Source organism: Copadichromis virginalis, linkage group LG16, assembly GCF_057382275.1.
Source record: "Copadichromis virginalis isolate Kocher_CV1m ecotype Utaka linkage group LG16, C_Virginalis_male_GT1.1, whole genome shotgun sequence".
In the NCBI taxonomy this organism is placed as follows: Eukaryota; Metazoa; Chordata; class Actinopteri; order Cichliformes; family Cichlidae; genus Copadichromis; species Copadichromis virginalis.
Window position 1 is genome coordinate 19,615,979 of NC_140633.1, and position 18,653 is coordinate 19,634,631.

Sequence of the window (18,653 nt, forward strand, 5' to 3'; positions counted from 1 at the left end):
GTGAGTTAAAGAGTGTTTGTGTCTTATTTACTGTGAAGTAACCGGGACATCCAGAGCCAGTTTGGCTCCCTCACTCGTTTTTTCCCAGGGTGAATGTAGCTGTTGATTATAATGTGGATTTGGGGTCCTGTGGGTTAATAAAATTATGACAAATGACACATCCAGGAAACCTTCTTTTACACAGTCATTGTCTCAGCCATGTGTATAAAGAGTAATATCACTCCTAGCTATAGTTTGACAAAATCAATATCTTTGAATTAGAGAGACGGTGCCATGTTTGTTTATTACTAGAGATGGCACAATACCACCTTTTTATGTCCGATACCGATATCATAAATTTGAATATTGTCCGATACCGATATGAATCCGATATAGTGTGTTTTTTAATTAAAACTGTTTTTTTAATATCTTGCTGCATTTTGTATAAGTTCAGATTCAAGTTTTAAAAAAACAAACAAACACTAAAGCTATTCTGTTATACCTGTATGCAAAAAATACACTGCACCCAAAATATTTCATAGTTCAGCAATACTGATCAATCTAATAAACTTAAACCTACTCCATCCTCCCTATTCTGGTATTTTAAAGAATAAGCAACCTAATTAATAGGGTTGCAAACTCCCACTAAAAAAAAATAAAAAATAGGGAACCACCCTCCACCTCATGATGCTTAATCGACGTAATCAACATTAATTTGATGCAGTGTGGAAAAAAATGCACAGAAAGCCATTATTTTTCAAGAATAATTAAATAGATTCAACATCTTTCTTCAACAGAATTGCAGACTGCACAGATGGTACCTTCCCAAAGGAAAAAGTACTATAGCTTACTAGTGTATATTAGGCTTAATAGTTACTATATACAGTAATTGACTTCTATACATTTTACATCATATTAAAACTTTGGGTGTAAGATTCAGATAATTAATTATTAAAAACTAGACATTTTAAATGAGAATAAGAAAGAAGAGTATGTCTTTGTGCCCCCCCCCCCCCCCCCCCTTTCCCTGTAAATGCCCTATCGGCCCCCCTGGCTAAACTTTGCTAGATCCGCCCCTGCACACTTACCAGCCGTCAGCTACGTAGAAAAAGATCCTGGTGTAGAAAGTAATATTAAATAAATTCTAACAACAGCTTATCAAGCTTAAACGTGCTGCTGTTGTTCAGCCGCTGGTTTCCTCTTTCTGGCGCGAAGTGGGCAATAAACAAACAAGAGAGACGGACTCGCGACAGAAAAGCCGATCAGCTGATCATTGATCAGTTTCACGATTGAAGTAGCAGCAGGAGAGGGAGGGGGAGAGAGAGCCAGTCGCTCCATATATCGGTTGTTAAGCTTAACGCTGGAATGCTTTACAAACATTCAGAGATGAACTTACACACTTGCTTTACTTCTCTCTGGGATAACTTCCTCAGAGATGAAATGCTGGTTTGGTAGCGAGGCTACAAATACACACAGCCGCTCTATCACATGAGCACACTGCTCCGACGTGCTACGGTTATGAGCCGAGTTGCGCCATGTCGCAAGTTTTGTGAGGTGCTTTTTTGATATTTAATGGATCGGATTACATTTTTTATTTCTCTCCGATATTCGATCCAGTAATTTAGTTTATCTGACCAATACCGATACTTAATATCGAATCGGTACATCTCTATTTATTACTGTTTAATTCTTGATGAATACATTCATATTCCTTTTTTTCCCTTTTAACAATTCAAAAACTGAACATTAGCCACCTTTGTAGATCCAAAGCACCTGGCATTTCTTCAGCTTTGCGGAGACTGTGGTGGTAAAGTGGGCCATCTAAAAATCTGAAGGTTTGTGGTTTGATCCCTGGCTCCTCCTATCTGCATGCTGAAGTATCCTCTGGGAAAATACTGAACCCCGAATTGCCCCCGATGCATCCATCAGAGTGCGAGTGCAAATGTTAGACAAGGGTTAGGAAAAACCTGCTTGTAGGAATCTGTGTGTGATTGGGTGAATGAGGGTTGCAGTGCTCAGTCACTGTAAATAGGTGCTATATCCGGCCATTCATCAGATGTACTAAAAACTTGAATTACTTTCCTCCTACATGGTTTAATATTTTACTCTCTTTTCTCAGGCAGTTCGATTGTGCTGTTGTAATGACTAATGTGACTAAAACATTGCCACTGCAAACTATACTAGTTCATAATGCAAACTGATATGTGACTTTAGTATTCCAAATGTCCACGTAATCCACTCATCCCTGAGGTAATGGGCTACTACAACAGGACTAATGAAATAAAATCCACGTCATGCAGGCAGTATTGTAAAGATTTTATTAAAAACACATACTTTACAACAAAGCTACATCTCTATTAAAAAAAATCCAGTCACAATTATATTTTGGTGTGGGTGCATCCAGATATAAAAAACAGTCCATCTTCCCGCAAATGTAGTTTCCATTGCTACCGTTACTGCTTTATCCACGTACAATGGATAAAAAAAAAAATATATATATATATATATATATATATATATATATATATATATATATATATATATATACACATATTTATTTTATATATATATATATATATAAACAATTTTTAAATAGTGGAAGGCAAAAAAGAAATTACTGTAAAAAAACAAACTTGACAGCAAAACAAAAATAAAAACAAATAACCACTGTATCTTTATTAAACTTATGCTTAACCAGGAAGTAAAACTAGAAAGTAGGGCTCTCTTCTGCGAGTCCTGGATCTTTTTCAGCACAGGCACCTTTTTACAACGACAAATGTACTTAACCCAAAAAATCCATCACCACACGTAAGACAATTCAAGAGAACTAGGACAAGAATCACATACAATCATATTAATAACAATCAATAATATGATTTCATGCAGCTGCACATCACCTGCAGTATACACCATCACCCACAGGGTACAATTATACTCATACAGTATATTTACACTACTAAATGAATCAACAACATCTTTGTTCCTTCCAGGTGACCAAACAGGCACCAACTTCTTTATCTTCATTTTTACCATTTTCAAGAAAAGATCAAAAGACAGAAATGTTTCAGATGACTACAGTGGTGTTGCTATGGGAGCTTCGATCCTACGAGAGAAAAGTGAAAAAGGTGAAATTAGAATTTAAGATGAGGCTACGCACACAGGTAGAGAAAAGCACCAAGACATTAGAAGAAAATAAAAAATGAAAGTAGTTAAGACTAAATGAATGGCACTTCATCCACACCTTCAGGTATATTTGTAATCTTTACAAATCAGTCTTTTGCTTAATTTGCAATTAATTAAAAACCCCTAAATGCAGTTCTGTGAAATTGCCCGCTTTTATAGTTTTCTCATAGTTTTGCATAAAACCTCTTCAAACCATTTCATACACTGAATCATTTCAGTGTATGAAATGTATCCATTTTCTGTGTCCTCGGTCAGGATTCTAAACATATTTCAGTTAAAATACAATAACTCTGGAGTCGTTGTAGGATCACAGTGGTGCACTGACTGATACTGCCAACCTAAAGGTGTGGCTGGGATATTAAAAGCCATGCAAGATAAAAGAAGAATAAAACAACACACCACTGGGTCAGAGTGTGTCACTAGCTGTGTGTGGATCTTACAGAAAGGCGGTCGTAGTTCTTCTGGTTGTTACTGCGTGGAGGCTGAATGTCGATGGAGTGGTAGCTGGGAGGCAACTCTGACCAGTCCTTCCCTTTTCCTCCTTTTCTTCTCATACTGTCCTCTTCATCTGAGCTCCAGGACCCGTTGCGGTGCAGGGGAGGTGAGTAGCTCCTCTGCCTACGAGGAGCTCTGCTTTGTAGCTCATCCATGAGGTCATCGCGACTTCGGGCACGGTGCCTGGACGAACTCCCTCTCTCATTCCTTGAACTCCTGTGAGATGCTCTTCCCCGCCTGTTGTCCCTATCCGAATCATCAATGTAATCACGCAGGATTCCCCGCCTGGGAGGAGACGCACTTCTGTATCTGTCTCTTGATCCACGACTGTTGCGGTGGAGACCACCTGCTGAGCGGTTTGTACTCCCACTGGACTGGCTGGATATCCTGAGAGCCCCCCTAGCTCCATCTCCACCACCAGGGCCCCTGCGTGAAGAAAAGCTGGGTACACGCTGGATAATAGGAGGCAGGGTGATCACTCTTCTCTCCATCCCTCTCGTCCCCATCTCATCCAGTGCTGACAACACACTCGGAGGCCCTGGTGTGTAGGAAACTTGTGGAGGAGCATGCTGAGCCTGTAATGGAGGCACATTCTGGACAGCATGAGGAGCCATCCCTGGTGCAATGACATCAAGCCCTCTCACTTGATTCTCGAAGTATTCCAACACCTGGTTGTTACCATGAATGCTGCCACGCACACTGCTGTTGCCATAGTGTAAAGGAGGAGGTGGCGGCTGCTGCTGTAGGCCCATGGGTGACAGCTGCATGGGAGCCATGGCAAAGTTGTGCTTGTTTGGGTAGTCTGAGTATGAATCTGAAACCAAACTGACAGCGATTAAGAAGATAAACAACAACTGTTGAACCTACATGAACTCAAGTTATTCTCTGGACATTTGAAGGGAGGAGTATTGTTTAGAGGAGTATTGCCAAATTTGTACACAAACAAGGAATTTGTCGCAGTGTCATGATGCAAAAAACAGTGGTACAGAAATAGAACATATGGTATTTGCAGTATATGTATATATATATATTACAAAAACACAGAAAAGGAATATATACTAACTACCTAGAGATACAGATATACAGAGTACAACTAGAAAATAAGAAATAAGTAAGCCTACGATTAAGTGCTTTAACTGAATCTGGTGTGCAATGTTGTTATAGGCTGACTAAATAAGGTTGTTATTGTAGCATATAGTCCAACAGCCTGGGGAAAGAAAATATTCTCATGCCGTGAGATGTCTGTTCTGCAAGGTGCATGAGTGCACAGGGAAGGCAGGGGTGGGCCCAATTACATTAAGAGATTTGATTGAGCAATCCAGTGTCAGTAATGAAAATGAACGAATGGGCTGCTGTCAGTGCTTGTAGGGCCGGTGCATATGTGTTGCATGTAAACGTTTTACAATGAAAGGCATTGTGACCACTGAAATGCTCACATGAAGTGTTGAACCAGTATTAAACACAGACTGTATAAAAAAGACAAAGCCAGTACAGAAGATTCTTAAACCAGTATTCTTTCTATTGGCCAGCAGGGGGCAACTCCTCTGACTGCAAAGAGAAATCAGACTGTATATAATTTTACCGAATAACTATTCTTGCTTTATTGCCTTAGTAAACATTTTTCTGTTTACGTGCTCAATCACTTGTTTCAACACTTCCTGAATACAACATGAAGTTTATTTTGTGATTTATCATCAGCTTTAAAGTAAAAGAGAAGATGAAGCAGAATATGTTTCAGGTCAGTGCTAAATTATCACGATGCATGTTGTACGAACATGCAGTGCCCTCCGTTTCTGACTAATATCAAAACCAGATTTTAAAAAATACAAACAGGTGTGAAAAAGCAAGAGTGCACAAACCAATGAGGGAGCTTTGAATCGTCTTTTATGTACAGTCTATGGTTTTAACGCTGTTAGAGTAACACAGATACAGACAGGGCAGCATAAGCAGATTCCAAAAATTGAGGCTTCTTGCAAAAAAAGAGTTCACGTGGTGGAAACAAACCACATTACAACCAGAGGTAAAATAAATAAATAATAATAAGGGCATGACTGCAATACAAGCCTGCTTCAAAGCTTTCTATTGCAGGTCTGCTACCTTCACCAGCTGAAGTGAATAAAAGCTCTGATGCCCATATTCAGAATTCCACATTGTTTGGGGGTTTATTTTACGTCATTGCAAATAAAGGATTAAGGACAAGTCTTATTGTGCTTTCCCTCACTCACCTGAATACAGAATGGGAACGCCCTGGGAGGAAGCATTGGAGCTGATGGGAGCATAAATGGGCTGACCATTCATCCAGGGTAACATAGCTTTCCGAGCTTCTTTCAGCATCTTGTGCTCCATCACAGCTGAAGTCAAAGCACATGGAGCAAGCAGTTCAAAAAGACTGATATAGGTACTTAACCAGCAGATACTGATTTACAGCAGAGGGTAATAATAATACTGCTTGTTTTTAAAGTACACTGGACCATCTCAGTAAATATTCTGTCTTAAAACAAACTGAGGGGAATTTCAGCTTACATTTCTTTACTAATGTATTTCCTCTTTTGTAGCATGCCGTGAGAAGGGCACATAATTACAATGTGTTTGCAGAGTGCATATTTCACATATTTTCGAGAGCACACAGGGCTGCGCACACACACAGGATTATATGAAACACAATGACACATCTGGCAGCTGCGGCGACCTTCAAAAGAACAGTGCTGCATACCATTTACAATTCATGTCCTCGTCAAACATTTAGAAATTTTTCTCTATGGATTTTAAATTAGTTTGATCTATATCTACTCATAATAACTCTCTTTATCTTAGACTACAGGCTTACTTAAAAATAATTAATCAGTTTAAAATTGCAAAATGGTTTATGCAGTAATAATGAGATACGGCGTATGGGTTCTCTCCATGCACTGTGGTTTCCTCCGATGGTACAAATACATGTTTATTAAAAACTTGTGAAACATTAAACTTTTAACTAATGCCTGATTTAGACTTCTGCAGGGAGCCATTGCAGAGATCTACGTAAGTCGCCGACGTCATTGCCCACATTTATACTTTTAAGTGGCTATGTGTTATTTACCATGTAGTCGTATCCCAGTGTTTCATATACAGTGTTGGGGAGTAACGGAATACATGTACCAGCGTTACGTATTTAAAATAAAAAATATGAGTAACTGTATTCCGTTACAGTTTCCGTTTAAATAGGTGGTAATCAGAATACAGTTACTTTGTGGAAATAAATAGAATACACGGCGGTCATTTCTTGTTTCATATGTTAGCCTATGCCCACTCTATGCCTTCTCCAATTTAGGTGATTAAAAACAGTTGGGTGCAGGTTTAGCTCAGTTGGATGAGCATATGTCGTATAGCTGAGAGAGGCCGGCCTGGGTTTGAGTGCAACCTGCGGACTTTTTTTTCTCAGTTTCCATTCAGGATTAATACATTTTCTCTGATTCTGATTGCTGGAAATCCAAACAAAACACACAATAACAGGCTCTAATGTAAGCGTCCTGTTAATGTTGGTGGCGTCAGTTACATGGACCCAGAGCCAGCATTTCTTACTTGGACACCACATCATAACAAGAATGGGATGGGTGAAACTTCAGTATCTTCGGTGTACTATTGTTGTGGGGCGATTGTGGCTCAAGAGTTAGGAGTTCGCCTTGTAATCGGAAGGTTGCCGGTTCGAACCCCGGCTTGGACAGTCTCGGTCGTTGTGTCCTTGGGCGAGACACTTCACCCGTTGCCTACTGGTGGTGGTCAGAGGGCCCGGTGGCGCCAGTGTCCGGCAGCCTCGCCTCTGTCAGTGCGCCCCAGGGTGGCTGTGGCTACAATGTAGCTTGCCATCACCAGTGTGTGAATGTGTGTGTGAATGGGTGGATGACTGGATATGTAAAGCGCTTTGGGGTCCTTAGGGACTAGTAAAAGCGCTATATAAATACAGGCCATTTACCATTTTACCATTTGTGTGATTTTTATCACTATTAATGAAGGCTACTCGCCACCAAGCTAACACTGTTAGCTGGCGTTGGCTGAGGTTAGTCCATAGACTGCAGACTGTTAGGCCGTTTCTAAATACTCAAGTACGCAAGTCTGTACTCGCCTTTTCGCTAGTCTGGACTTCGGAAGTTCACACAGGAGTCCGGACTTCCCGAGAACGCAGCGCGATCGTTCTACAATTGGAACGGCAGTGTACTTGATGAGCTATGACGTAGATTTCCAGCTGAAGCCTATTCAGCTGCAGTATTTCTACTTTGCCACATAGTTACATGTTTGAATACTTTTCTGGCAACAGAAGTTTCTTTCTCATGATTTAGTGAAGTGAATCTTCCACATGTAGAGCTACAGCTAAAAATGTACAATCAAAAAAAGCATTTCTTCTACCTTTTTCTGGACAGCAGCATGTCCGAGGGCAACAAGGGCAGCGGACGTAGCAGCAACAATTCTGCGGGCAGCACTGACAGCAGCATATGCAAAAGAGCATGATGAGCAGGAGACCACCGATGATGATTAACAGGACCGTCAGCCAGTCTGGAGCAAGTGACAGTAAAACATAATTACTGACAACATTACTGATATAGCAGTATATTTTACATTTTACTACCTCAAATAACTCGACTTGAAGCGACTGAGGGGACTTACGGAAAACGATGAGCTTGACTTCACGATCCGAGTCCCCTGTTGTGTCACCGGGAGCATCAATGGTGCAAAAATACACACCGTTATCCCACCACATCACCTCAGTGATGACCAGATCAGCAGCTGTTGTCAGAAAACATCACATTAGTCTGAAATGTGAAAGAAATTGAAATACATTTAGACTGTACTGCAGCATTATAGTTATGATGTAATCAAACATACTGTTTCGAATTGTAATTCTGCGGTTCCTGTATTCCGCACCCAGGATGGGCTCATTGATGCCCCGTTTCTGGATGACAGTACGAACGGTGCGCTGGCGGTCCGGGCAGTCATTGGAGGGGTCCTGACCGAGCTGCAGAGCTGCCTGATAGGCTTTAGGAAAAAAAGGAAATTATTTAAATAGGAATATAAGTACATATGCTGCTTAAACCACTGAAAAACAGTCTGATAGGAATTAAAAATATGAAGGAAAATTAAACAGTACACACAAAGATTAAAAACACACAGCTGATGCCTCAAACCTGTGTAAAATAAAAAAAAATACAATTTTTATTTAAATTTTTATGAAAATATGCATAATGCAGAGCCTTGCAGGCTGAAATTAGACATGTCTGTAATTCTGTATGTGTTGGTGTGAAAAGGAATGCAAGGATCGGGTGTGTCTATATGCACACCACACTGAAACAGGGCAAACACAATGGAACCACTGCACGCTTGTCATGATCTCTGGTATGGACCCTGGGATTTTCAGCGGTGTCGAGTTGTGGGTTTTTTGTTTTTGTATTCTTTGATATTCATAATGGTTTCCCCTCTATTTGTATTTGTATTTTCTTGGTCTCTTTATGTTTTCTTGTTTTGTGCTTCTTAAGCACATGCTGGAGGTTAACTCCTGTTTTACTTGAAGATTAGTTTTGTTCCCTGTCTGTCCTCCCCTGATACCCTGGTTGCTTTCACCTTTTGTTGATTAGTTTTCACATCTCACTTCTCATCTGTGTCCCATCCCCCATCAGTCCTCTGTGTATAAATAATCCTGATTACACTTTTTCTTTTATTGTGCTGTCACTGTATCCCTGGGGTTGTTCCCTGGAAACTTTGGATGTCATTTGTTATCTCGCTGTGGATTTTGTACTTTGAATTTAACCATGAACCTAAAAAGGTTGTTTTTTGTTTTCTTAGGTTTTGCATTTGGGTCCTTTACTAATAACCGTAGTAATACTTAGCCCAAAGTTAAAACTCAGATATGCAATGTTTGGATCCACTGTGCATCTTTCTGTTTGTCAAAATATTTTTGAAAATTACTGTTGACTTATTTGAAATGTTGTCCAGCTGAATTAAATTTTAATTAGTAACTTTTTGAATAACTTGTGTCGTGTTCAGGGTGCTCCCCACCTCTCACCCGGGGCTCAAGGCTCTCACAACCAGGGCCCTATACTACAAAGCAAGATCAACATACCTAAGTTATCTTTCTGTTATCTGGAGTCACTTAAACTAACACTGGCAATCTGGATAAGCATTCAGTGAATCTGGTTATCAGCTCGCTAAGTAAACCCATCGTTTCCCCTGCTTGCTGACGTGAAAGTGGCAGCATCTGACTAACCCCACTGATGGGTACCGGGAGCAGAGCGGCTAATTTTGAATGGAAGATGAAAACAATAATATTAGAAACATATTATTTATCAAAATTATTACATTTTTATATTTTCTAATTAGTTTTTATTTTTATTTCATTTTGATTACTCACTCGCTTTTAATTCATTTCAGTGTCAGTTAACTTGCAGAGCGGGCTTGTCTCAGATTAGTTTTTAATTATTGAAAATGTTATATATATATATATATATATATATATATATATATATATATATGAAAATAAGGAAAACATACTGTTTGATAACATTTTGAAATATTGACTTACCTTTTTGTGCACAGATAGCTATAACTGATTTACTTTGCTGTTAAGACTGGTTTGTATCAGGATCTAAGTCAATATTGAATACATTTTTGGTAATTTATAAAAGACTTGCATATTTGAATCCTTTGGTCTACAATAATAGAAACACAGGATTCTGAGACCAGAAAAGGGAGCTCATATCCTGAATCCTGTGCGGCAAAGATTTGAGCAACAAAAGGAAAGAAAAAGGGGTCAAAGTTTCAGTTAAATATTAAACAAGGTGATCCACAGGAGTCATTCATCCAGTCAGGCTGAAGACTAGAACTGTAAAAGCAGAAATTACTGCCTCGCTGGTATACGCCTTCACCAGCAAGTCACGTTGCAGTTTTTGTCAACACAAAATTATAAAAGTATTTTAACTGAAGATTGAAGGTGATTCTAATAAAACAAACGCTGTGGCCATTACAAAGCTGGAAAGTGCTTCAGGCGTGGATGCTGACAAAATGAAACTACAAACTATGAACACACCAACAAAGCACAGAAAGAGTCTAATCTGTTAATATCTGCTCATTTTAAAGTACGTGTATCAACAACGTACCATCCTCTTCTTCCACCTGTAGCCTCACCTGTGGAGTAGTAATCCAGTACGGGGTCTTTACAGAAGGATTTGAACTTCCAGGAGACCAGGACGTCCTGCTGGTTCGCTGAGGTTGAGTAGTCACAGCGCAGAATCACAGAGGCAAACAGCATCGTCCTCCTCTCCGTCTCTGGAACATTCACTGTAACGGACAGCAGCTCTGACACAGGAAGGGAGAATGGTGAGATTGGACTTTAAAAACTTAAACAGCAACAACTGATTTGACACACACACAATTGGAATTGATATTCCATCAGCCAAAAAAAAGACCTCGTGCGATGGCTGCTGAGTGATGGATTGAAAAGAATCTGACCAAACTGGTTAACAGTTTACGCTTGAAATGCTTAACTGTGCGCAGATTGTACTCTATTATTACAAGTAATAACAGCCTTCAGTCACGATCTATAATGGCAAGTTTTGGAAAACAAGCTGATGACAAAAAACATCTGCTGATGGACAAATGTATCAGTTAAAGTTAAAGGTAAAAACTTTCTCCTCAGTTATCCTTGAACGATGCCAGCTTTACTCAGTAGATTTATATCTCAAAATACAAGTCCCCAATCAGTTATTTTCCACAGTTTATTATCTTTGTTCCGTCCATCCATCCATCCATCTTCATCCGCTTTGTCCGGGGCCGGGTCGCGGGGGCAGCAGCCTAAGCAAAGAGGCCCAGACCTCCCTCTCCCCAGCCACCTCCTCCAGCTTATCCGGGGGAATACCAAGGCGTTCCCAGGCCAGCCGAGAGATATAATCTCTCCAGCGTGTCCTGGGTGTGCCCCGGGGCCTCCTCCCGGTGGGACATGCCTGGAACACCTCACCCAGGAGGCTCCCAGGGGGCATCCTTGTCAGATGCCCGAACCACCTCAGCTGGCTCCTTTCGATGTGGAGCAGCAGCTGCTCTACTCTGAGCCCCTCCCGGATGGCCGAACTTCTCACCCTATCTCTAAGGGAGAGGCCAGCCACCCTTCGGAGGAAGCTCATTTCTGCCGCTTGTATCCGCGATCTCGTTCTTTCGGTCACTACCCACAGCTCGTGGCCATAGGTGAGGGTAGGGACGTAGATCGACCGGTAAATTGAGAGCTTTGCTTTTACACTCAGCTCCCTCTTCACCACGACGGACCGGTGCAGCGTCCGCATTACTGCAGCTGCAGCCCCAATCCGTCTGTCGATCTCCGGCTCCCTTCTCCCATCACTCGCGAACAAGACCCCGAGATACTTGAACTCCTCCACTTGGGGCAGGAATTCATCCCCGACCCGGAGTGGGCACTCCACCCTTTTCCGGCTGAGAACCATGGCCTCAGATTTGGAGGTGCTGATCCTCATTCCCGCTGCTTCACACTCGGCTGCGAACCGTTCCAGTGCGAGCTGGAGGCCCTCACCCGATGAAGCCAACAGAACCACATCATCTGCAAAAATCAGAGATGAGATTCTGAGGCCACCAAAGCGAAAGCCCTCCGCCACTTGGCTGCGCCTAGAAATCCTGTCCATAAAAATTATGAACAGAACCGGAGACAAAGGGCAGCCCTGGCGGAGCCCATCACCCACCAGGAACGAGTCCGACTTATTGCCGGCAATGCGAACCAAGCTCTTGCAACGGTTGTATAGGGATCGAATGGCCCGTAGCAATGGGCCAGACACCCCATATTCCCGCAACACCTCCCACAGGACACCCCGAGGGACACGGTCGAATGACTTCTCCAAGTCCACAAAACACATGTAGACTGGTTGGGCAAACTCCCATGCACCCTCAAGTATCCTCGAGAGGATAAAGAGCTGGTCCAGTGTTCCGCGACCAGGACGAAAACCGCATTGTTCCTCCTGTATCCGAGGTTCGACTAACGGACGAACTCTCCTTTCCAGCACCCTGGCATAGACTTTCCCAGGGAGGCTGAGGAGTGTGATCCCCCTGTAGTTGGAACACACCCTCCGGTCCCCTTTCTTAAAGATGGGGACCACCACCCCGGTCTGCCAGTCCACAGGTACTGCCCCTGATCTCCACGCAACATTGCAGAGGCGTGTCAACCAGGACAGCCCTACAACGTCCAGAGCCTTCAGGAACTCGGGGCGGACCTCATCAACACCAGGGGCTCTGCCACCAAGGAGTTGTTTAACTGCCTCAGTGACCTCGCCCCCGGAAATTGGCGGGTCATTCCCCTCATCCCCAGACTCTGCTTCCTCCTCGGAAGACGTGTCAGTGGGATTAAGGAGGTCCTCGAAGTATTCCTTCCACCGCCTGACAATTTTCTCAGTCGACGTCAGCAGCGCTCTGCCAGCACTATACACAGTGCAGGTAGAGCACTGCTTTCCCCTCCTGAGACGTCTGACGGTTTGCCAGAATCTCTTCGAGGCAGTCCGAAAGTCTTTTTCCATGGCCTCTCCGAACTCACCCGAGTTTTTGCTTCAGCCACTGCCCGAGCCGCATTCCGCTTGGCCTGTCGATATCTGTCGGCTGCCTCCGGAGTCCCACAGGCTAACCAAGCCCGATAGGACTCCTTCTTCAGCCTGGTGGCTCCCTTCACCTCTGGTGTCCACCATTTGGTTCGGGGATTACCACCACGGCAGGCACCAACCACCTTGCGGCCGCAGCTCAATGCAGCAGCTTCGGCAATGGAGACGCTGAACATGGTCCATTCGGACTCAATGTCCCCAGTCTCCCTCGGAATGCTGTTGAAGCTCTGCCGGAGGTGTGCGTTGAAGATCTCGCGGACTGGGGCCTCTGCTAGACGTTCCCAGCACACCCTCACTACGCGTTTAGGTGCACCAGGTCTGTCCAGCGTCCTCCCCCGCCACCTGATCCAACTCACCACCAGGTGGTGATCAGTTGACAGCTCAGCCCCTCTCTTTACCCGAGTGTCCAGAACATATGGTCGCAGATCTGCTGAACAGGGTGTTCGTTATGGCCAAACCGCCATGGCACCGCTCGGGTTCAGATCAGGGAGGCCGTTCCTCCCAATCACGCCCCTCCAGGTCTCGCTGTCGTTACCCACGTGAGCATTGAAGTCTCCCAGCAGGACAACAGAGTCTCCAGGTGGAGCACCCTCCAGCACCCCCCCCAGGGACTCTAAGAAGGCTGGGTACTCTGAACTGCCACTCGGCGCATAAGCGCAGATGACAGTCAGGACCCGTTCCCCGACCCTAAGGCGCAGGGAACAAACCCTCTCGTCCACCGGGAAAAACCCCAACGTACCGGCAGCAAGGGGATATTAGGATACCCACCCCAGCCCGCCGCCTCTCACCAGGGGCAACTCCAGACTGAGACAGAGTCCAGCCCCTCTCCAGGAGACTGGTTCCAGAGCCCAAGCCATGTGTAGAGGTGAGCCCGACTATATCTAGCCGGTACCTCTCAACCTCACGCACTAACTCAGGCTCCTTCCCCACCAGAGAGGTTCACCTCTCTGGTGGGGAAGATAACATTATCTTTGTTATAAACTAAAATTTGTTGATGCACTAAATGTTAGGAACTATGTGAAAAATGTCTTTAAACCATTTCTGCAGTTAATATTGCGAGTCTTCTTTTTAGAGATTGTTCAATCCAAAACTTAATATCTTCTCATCACAGAGCCATTTTTAAACTGAAGAAGACACTTTCTAATAATAATAATATGAATATGAATTTATCTCCTCACTATAATAATAATAATAATAATAATAATAATAATGGATTGCATTTATATAGCGCTTTTCGAGAACCTCAAAGCGCTGTACAATTCCACTATTCATTCACTCTCACATTCACACACTGGTGGAGGCTACAGTTGTAGCCACAGCTGCCCTGGGGCAGACTGACAGAAGCCAGGCTGCCATATCGCGCCATCGGCCCCTCTGGCCAACACACTATGCAAATAATGAATACTGAATACATGATACTGAATTACAGGTTGTAGATTTTCTGGTTCCCACATGTCAGGCTAACGTGTAAATGAGCAAAACCCAGTAGGAAGATACTTAGGAGCAGAGACTATGTTCATATTTCTACTTATAGTTGAAGTTGCTTCTTTTATTAAGTTTGAGCTGAAAAGTGTTTGTGATCATTGAGCTCTTAAAAGTATTTGGTACTTTTTTCCTTTAAATCATAGCTGCGTTAACAATCTATGGCACAAAATACTACAGTTCCAATAAACAAGGCATCTTCAAATTACTTGTTTTCATTGACCAACAGTTTAAAAACAGTTTCACTAGCGGTGGAGTGTTCTCCACATGTTCTGTTCTCCACAGAATATTTGCAATTATTTCCTGCTCCCCTTTGTGTCATTAAAAAAAAATCAAACAAAACATGTTTAGATTAACTGTCATTTTGGACAGTTACAGGAAGTCATGATGGGTATATTAACCAGTCTGTGATACAAGTGGAAAGCATGTTAAAAAGATGATACGTGATAATTAAGTCAGCTGCAGTGCTACTTATCTGACAAAGATTATTTTTTACTGTGTGCTGACATAATGTGATACATTCAGTGTAAAGATTGCACAGTATTACACTGAGCCACACCTGTGATCATGGGAACCTGTTTCATGAACGATATCAAGCTATTTTATACAATTATAATACAATACAATTTTATTTATATAGCACATTTAAAAACCCGAAGGCACACCAAAGTGCTTCACAGTAATATGGAGAGTCAACATAAGTCAAAAACAGGGTACAAATCGGGCACAAGCACAGACAGGATAGAGGCACTAACAGACCAGGAGAGTTAGATAAATACAAAATATGCTACGAAGACAAAAACAGCAGTAAAATTAATAAAAATAATACATTTAATAAAATCTAATAAAAGATTTAAAAGTTTAAAAATTAAAAGATTTAAAAGGGTATTAACTGGTCGGGAAAGCCAAGTCAAATAGATATGCTTTTAATCTTGATTTAAAGGACTGGATAGAGTCTAAGGCTCGAATAGAAGCAGGGAGGCTATTCCAAAGGTTGGGTGCAGCTGAAGCAAAGGCACGATCGCCTCTGGTGTTCAGTCTAAACTTAGGTTGGGCCAGGAGTAATTGACCTGATGATCTTAATGCACGACAAGGAGGGTACAAATTGAGGAGGTCAGTGAGGTAGCTGGGCGCAATGTTATTCAGGATTTTAAAAGTGAGTAGCAAGATTTTAAACTCAATGCGATATTTGATTGGTAACCAGTGTAGATCAACAAGAGCCGGAGTAATAGGGTCAAATTTTCTAGTGCCAGTAAGAAGGCGAGCCGCAGCATTCTGAACGAGTTGCAGCCTTCGAAGAGAGAAGGCTTGGAGACCACAGTAGAGAGAATTACAATAATCTAACCTGGAGGTCACAAAAGCATGGATAAGTTTTTCCAGGTCCCTGTGTGGTATATAATTTCAGCCATAAGCACTCTTGCCAAACAGGTAATTTTTAAATTCTATTGATAAAATCCCTTCATAGATCCTGTTGAACACAGTCTATTAGCCCATATGAACATCTTGGCACTACAGAAAAAGGCGAACCAGTGGTTTAAGGTTAGAATAATCAGATTTTAAAAGTTTAAAATGGTCTGTATCTGTTATTTTGACTCATTAATCCAAATAAGTCCTCAATTATAGATGACCGCTGTTAGTAAATTATTATTATTAATAAACTGTTAGCTGAAAGTTCCTTTCCTTTAAAAATCAATAAAAACTCAAAAGAGAGGGGTTAACATAAACGTCGCTTTGGCCCTCTTTTGTTTACAGCAACTTAAACAAACCCCCCACGGAAAAGTAGTGGAGCGGTCACGTGACCACAGGTCGGCCTTGTCCTGTTTACACCTGCCAATAATTAACTTTTAAAAATTACTGCTAGTTTCGACTTTTTTTGCTTTAGTCGACACACATCTCCATTTAGAGCGACATGTATGAGGAAGAAAGTGCGTTTGCTGGAGAAACCTTTAAAGCCTCACCTGTTGGCAGGCGAACCAGCAGAAGCGCCATCAGGATCATATTTCGCATCTTGCTGCTCTGTATCCTCCCGCGGAAGCTCGACTTCTTTTACTGACTGAAAATCCACAAAAATCCGGAATGTTTGTAGGAAACCGCCTCGCACGCGCCGCTGCACATACTAACGAGACTTCAGTTAAGCTACAACGTCAGCCCGCTCGGCTGTGCGGCTCGCTTGCGATGAGAGGCGAGTACCGTAGTTACAACGTAACAACCGACAACCTTCCAGTAAAGAGGCGAATCATCCCCCCTCCCCGCTGGCCCGTTCCTCCACACTGCTCCAGGTGACATCAGTGGCCCCGCCCCCTTTGGCAAGTGCCGCAACAAGGAAAGAGAAAGAAAGAAATAGGACGATACCGAGATAAGCTTAATATACGTTCTATGACACTGGATACTATAGCTCAGGTGAAAAATAGTCCCTCAATCAGAAGTAGGGGAGACCGGGGATAGTTGTAACGTGGGTCAGTTGTAACACTTCCAATTTCTCCAATCAGGGCTAAGTTTCAAATGATGTGACTCATCCTGTGCATGCCCAATTCAGTTCTGCTATCACATGTGAAAAATCAGCACATTTTGTCAAACACAGACAATTTAACATGAAAAAAAGTAATTTGTATGCCAAAAAGTAAGTTTTTCTACTTTATTTCAATTTCTAATAGCATTATCTGCTTTGCAGTTAAACTCATCAAACTTAAATTATGTTATTTGTATGTCTATGGGGATATATTCTGTGTAGGTCTTTAGTGCTAATGTTTTAGTCGTTGGCTGTAATGTTAGCTAGTTCATGACTATAGGAGTCTGGGTCAGTTGTAACAGCAACAGTCTGGGTTAGTTGTAACAATAATGCAGATGTTACAACTTACCACACTATTACTTTAACTTATATTAAACAAGTTGGGGCAACGACATCAGCAGAGAGAGGTTCACTGGTCGCTTTTGTATATGCGGGTAATGCCATTGGCAACACAATTCCTCCACTGTTTGCGTTCCCACACCACACATACATTATGCAGACCACTGTGTCAGAGATGGACCAGTAGGAAATACTGGTAGTGGAAATAAGTCAGGATGGGTGCAAGAAACAGATTTCCTCATCTTTCTGAAGCACTTTGAAAACCACACCAAGGTATGATAAAAAGTAATGGAATTGCGATGCTGGTGAACAACTACATTTTTTCAGCTTCATTGTTATGTTCAAAATTGGTGCAAGAGTTGTAGGTTATAATGCCCACTGAGCCAATGAGGCCAAACTCAAGGAAGACCAACCAAAATTAATGAAATATTCAGTTGCAGAAATTTCCATTGTGGTATCGCAAGAAATAAGTGGTTATATAAATATATGAGTATACATAATAGTTATTATTCATAGATACCTACATCCTAAGTTCCTGTTATTCTTCTGAAAGAAACAGAATGAGTGTGTTACAATGGTAATGCCAATGGTAATGCCAGGAGAGGCAGTATTAGTTCTGTGTTACATTAATGTGTAAGGAAGTGGAAGAAGTGTGTGTCCTGTAGGAGGCAGTAGAAAATGGATGCTCATGTTCTGTACATGCCCTGAAAGAAAGGTTCAGTAAACCAGTGCAACGATACTCCGGTGTAAGGCTCAATTATTGTATTTTTATTTTTTGAAGATGCAACATCCATAATTTGCCTTTTTTGGGGGGTTGGAATATGTTCAAAAGCTAGATTTCTGCATTCTGTCACACACACACATAGCTACATAAATGGCTCTAAGTGCATTCATGTGTTGAATAAACAAAGATTACATGTTAATGTTTTGTTAGTACCCTTATTTCATTGTGTTACATTTTACCCCAGGATATGTTACAACTAACCCAGACTGGGTTAATTGTAACATTTCACTCTTTGTGTTTGAGGCCATACCAGGCAATGGGTAATTGTGCT

At 42.1% G+C, this 18,653-nt stretch overlaps 1 protein-coding gene across 1 annotated transcript; it reads right to left on the reverse strand.

Moving 5' to 3' along the window:
• Positions 1–2,630: 2,630 nt before the first annotated feature.
• Positions 2,631–17,003, reverse strand: ildr1b (immunoglobulin-like domain containing receptor 1b). The gene is made up of 8 exons (XM_085433596.1): positions 16,709–17,003; positions 10,810–10,980; positions 8,518–8,667; positions 8,299–8,418; positions 8,041–8,187; positions 5,883–6,008; positions 3,603–4,471; positions 2,631–3,082 (listed from the first exon to the last, which is right to left on the reverse strand). The coding sequence occupies exons 1-8, from the start codon at positions 16,755–16,757 to the stop codon at positions 3,044–3,046; spliced, it is 1,671 nt and encodes a 556-aa protein (XP_085289722.1). The 5' UTR covers positions 16,758–17,003; the 3' UTR covers positions 2,631–3,043.
• Positions 17,004–18,653: the final 1,650 nt, after the last annotated feature.

Coding starts and splice junctions, on each gene's coding strand:
- ildr1b (XM_085433596.1), bottom strand. CDS start 16,757: ATGCGAAATATGATCCTGATGGCGCTTCTGCTGGTTCGCCTGCCAACA. Junction 8,419..8,517: donor CAGAATTACAATTCGAAACA/GTATGTTTGATT, acceptor TTCTGACAACAG/CTGCTGATCTGGTCATCACT. Junction 3,083..3,602: donor AGAACTACGACCGCCTTTCT/GTAAGATCCACA, acceptor TTTCTCTCGTAG/GATCGAAGCTCCCATAGCAA.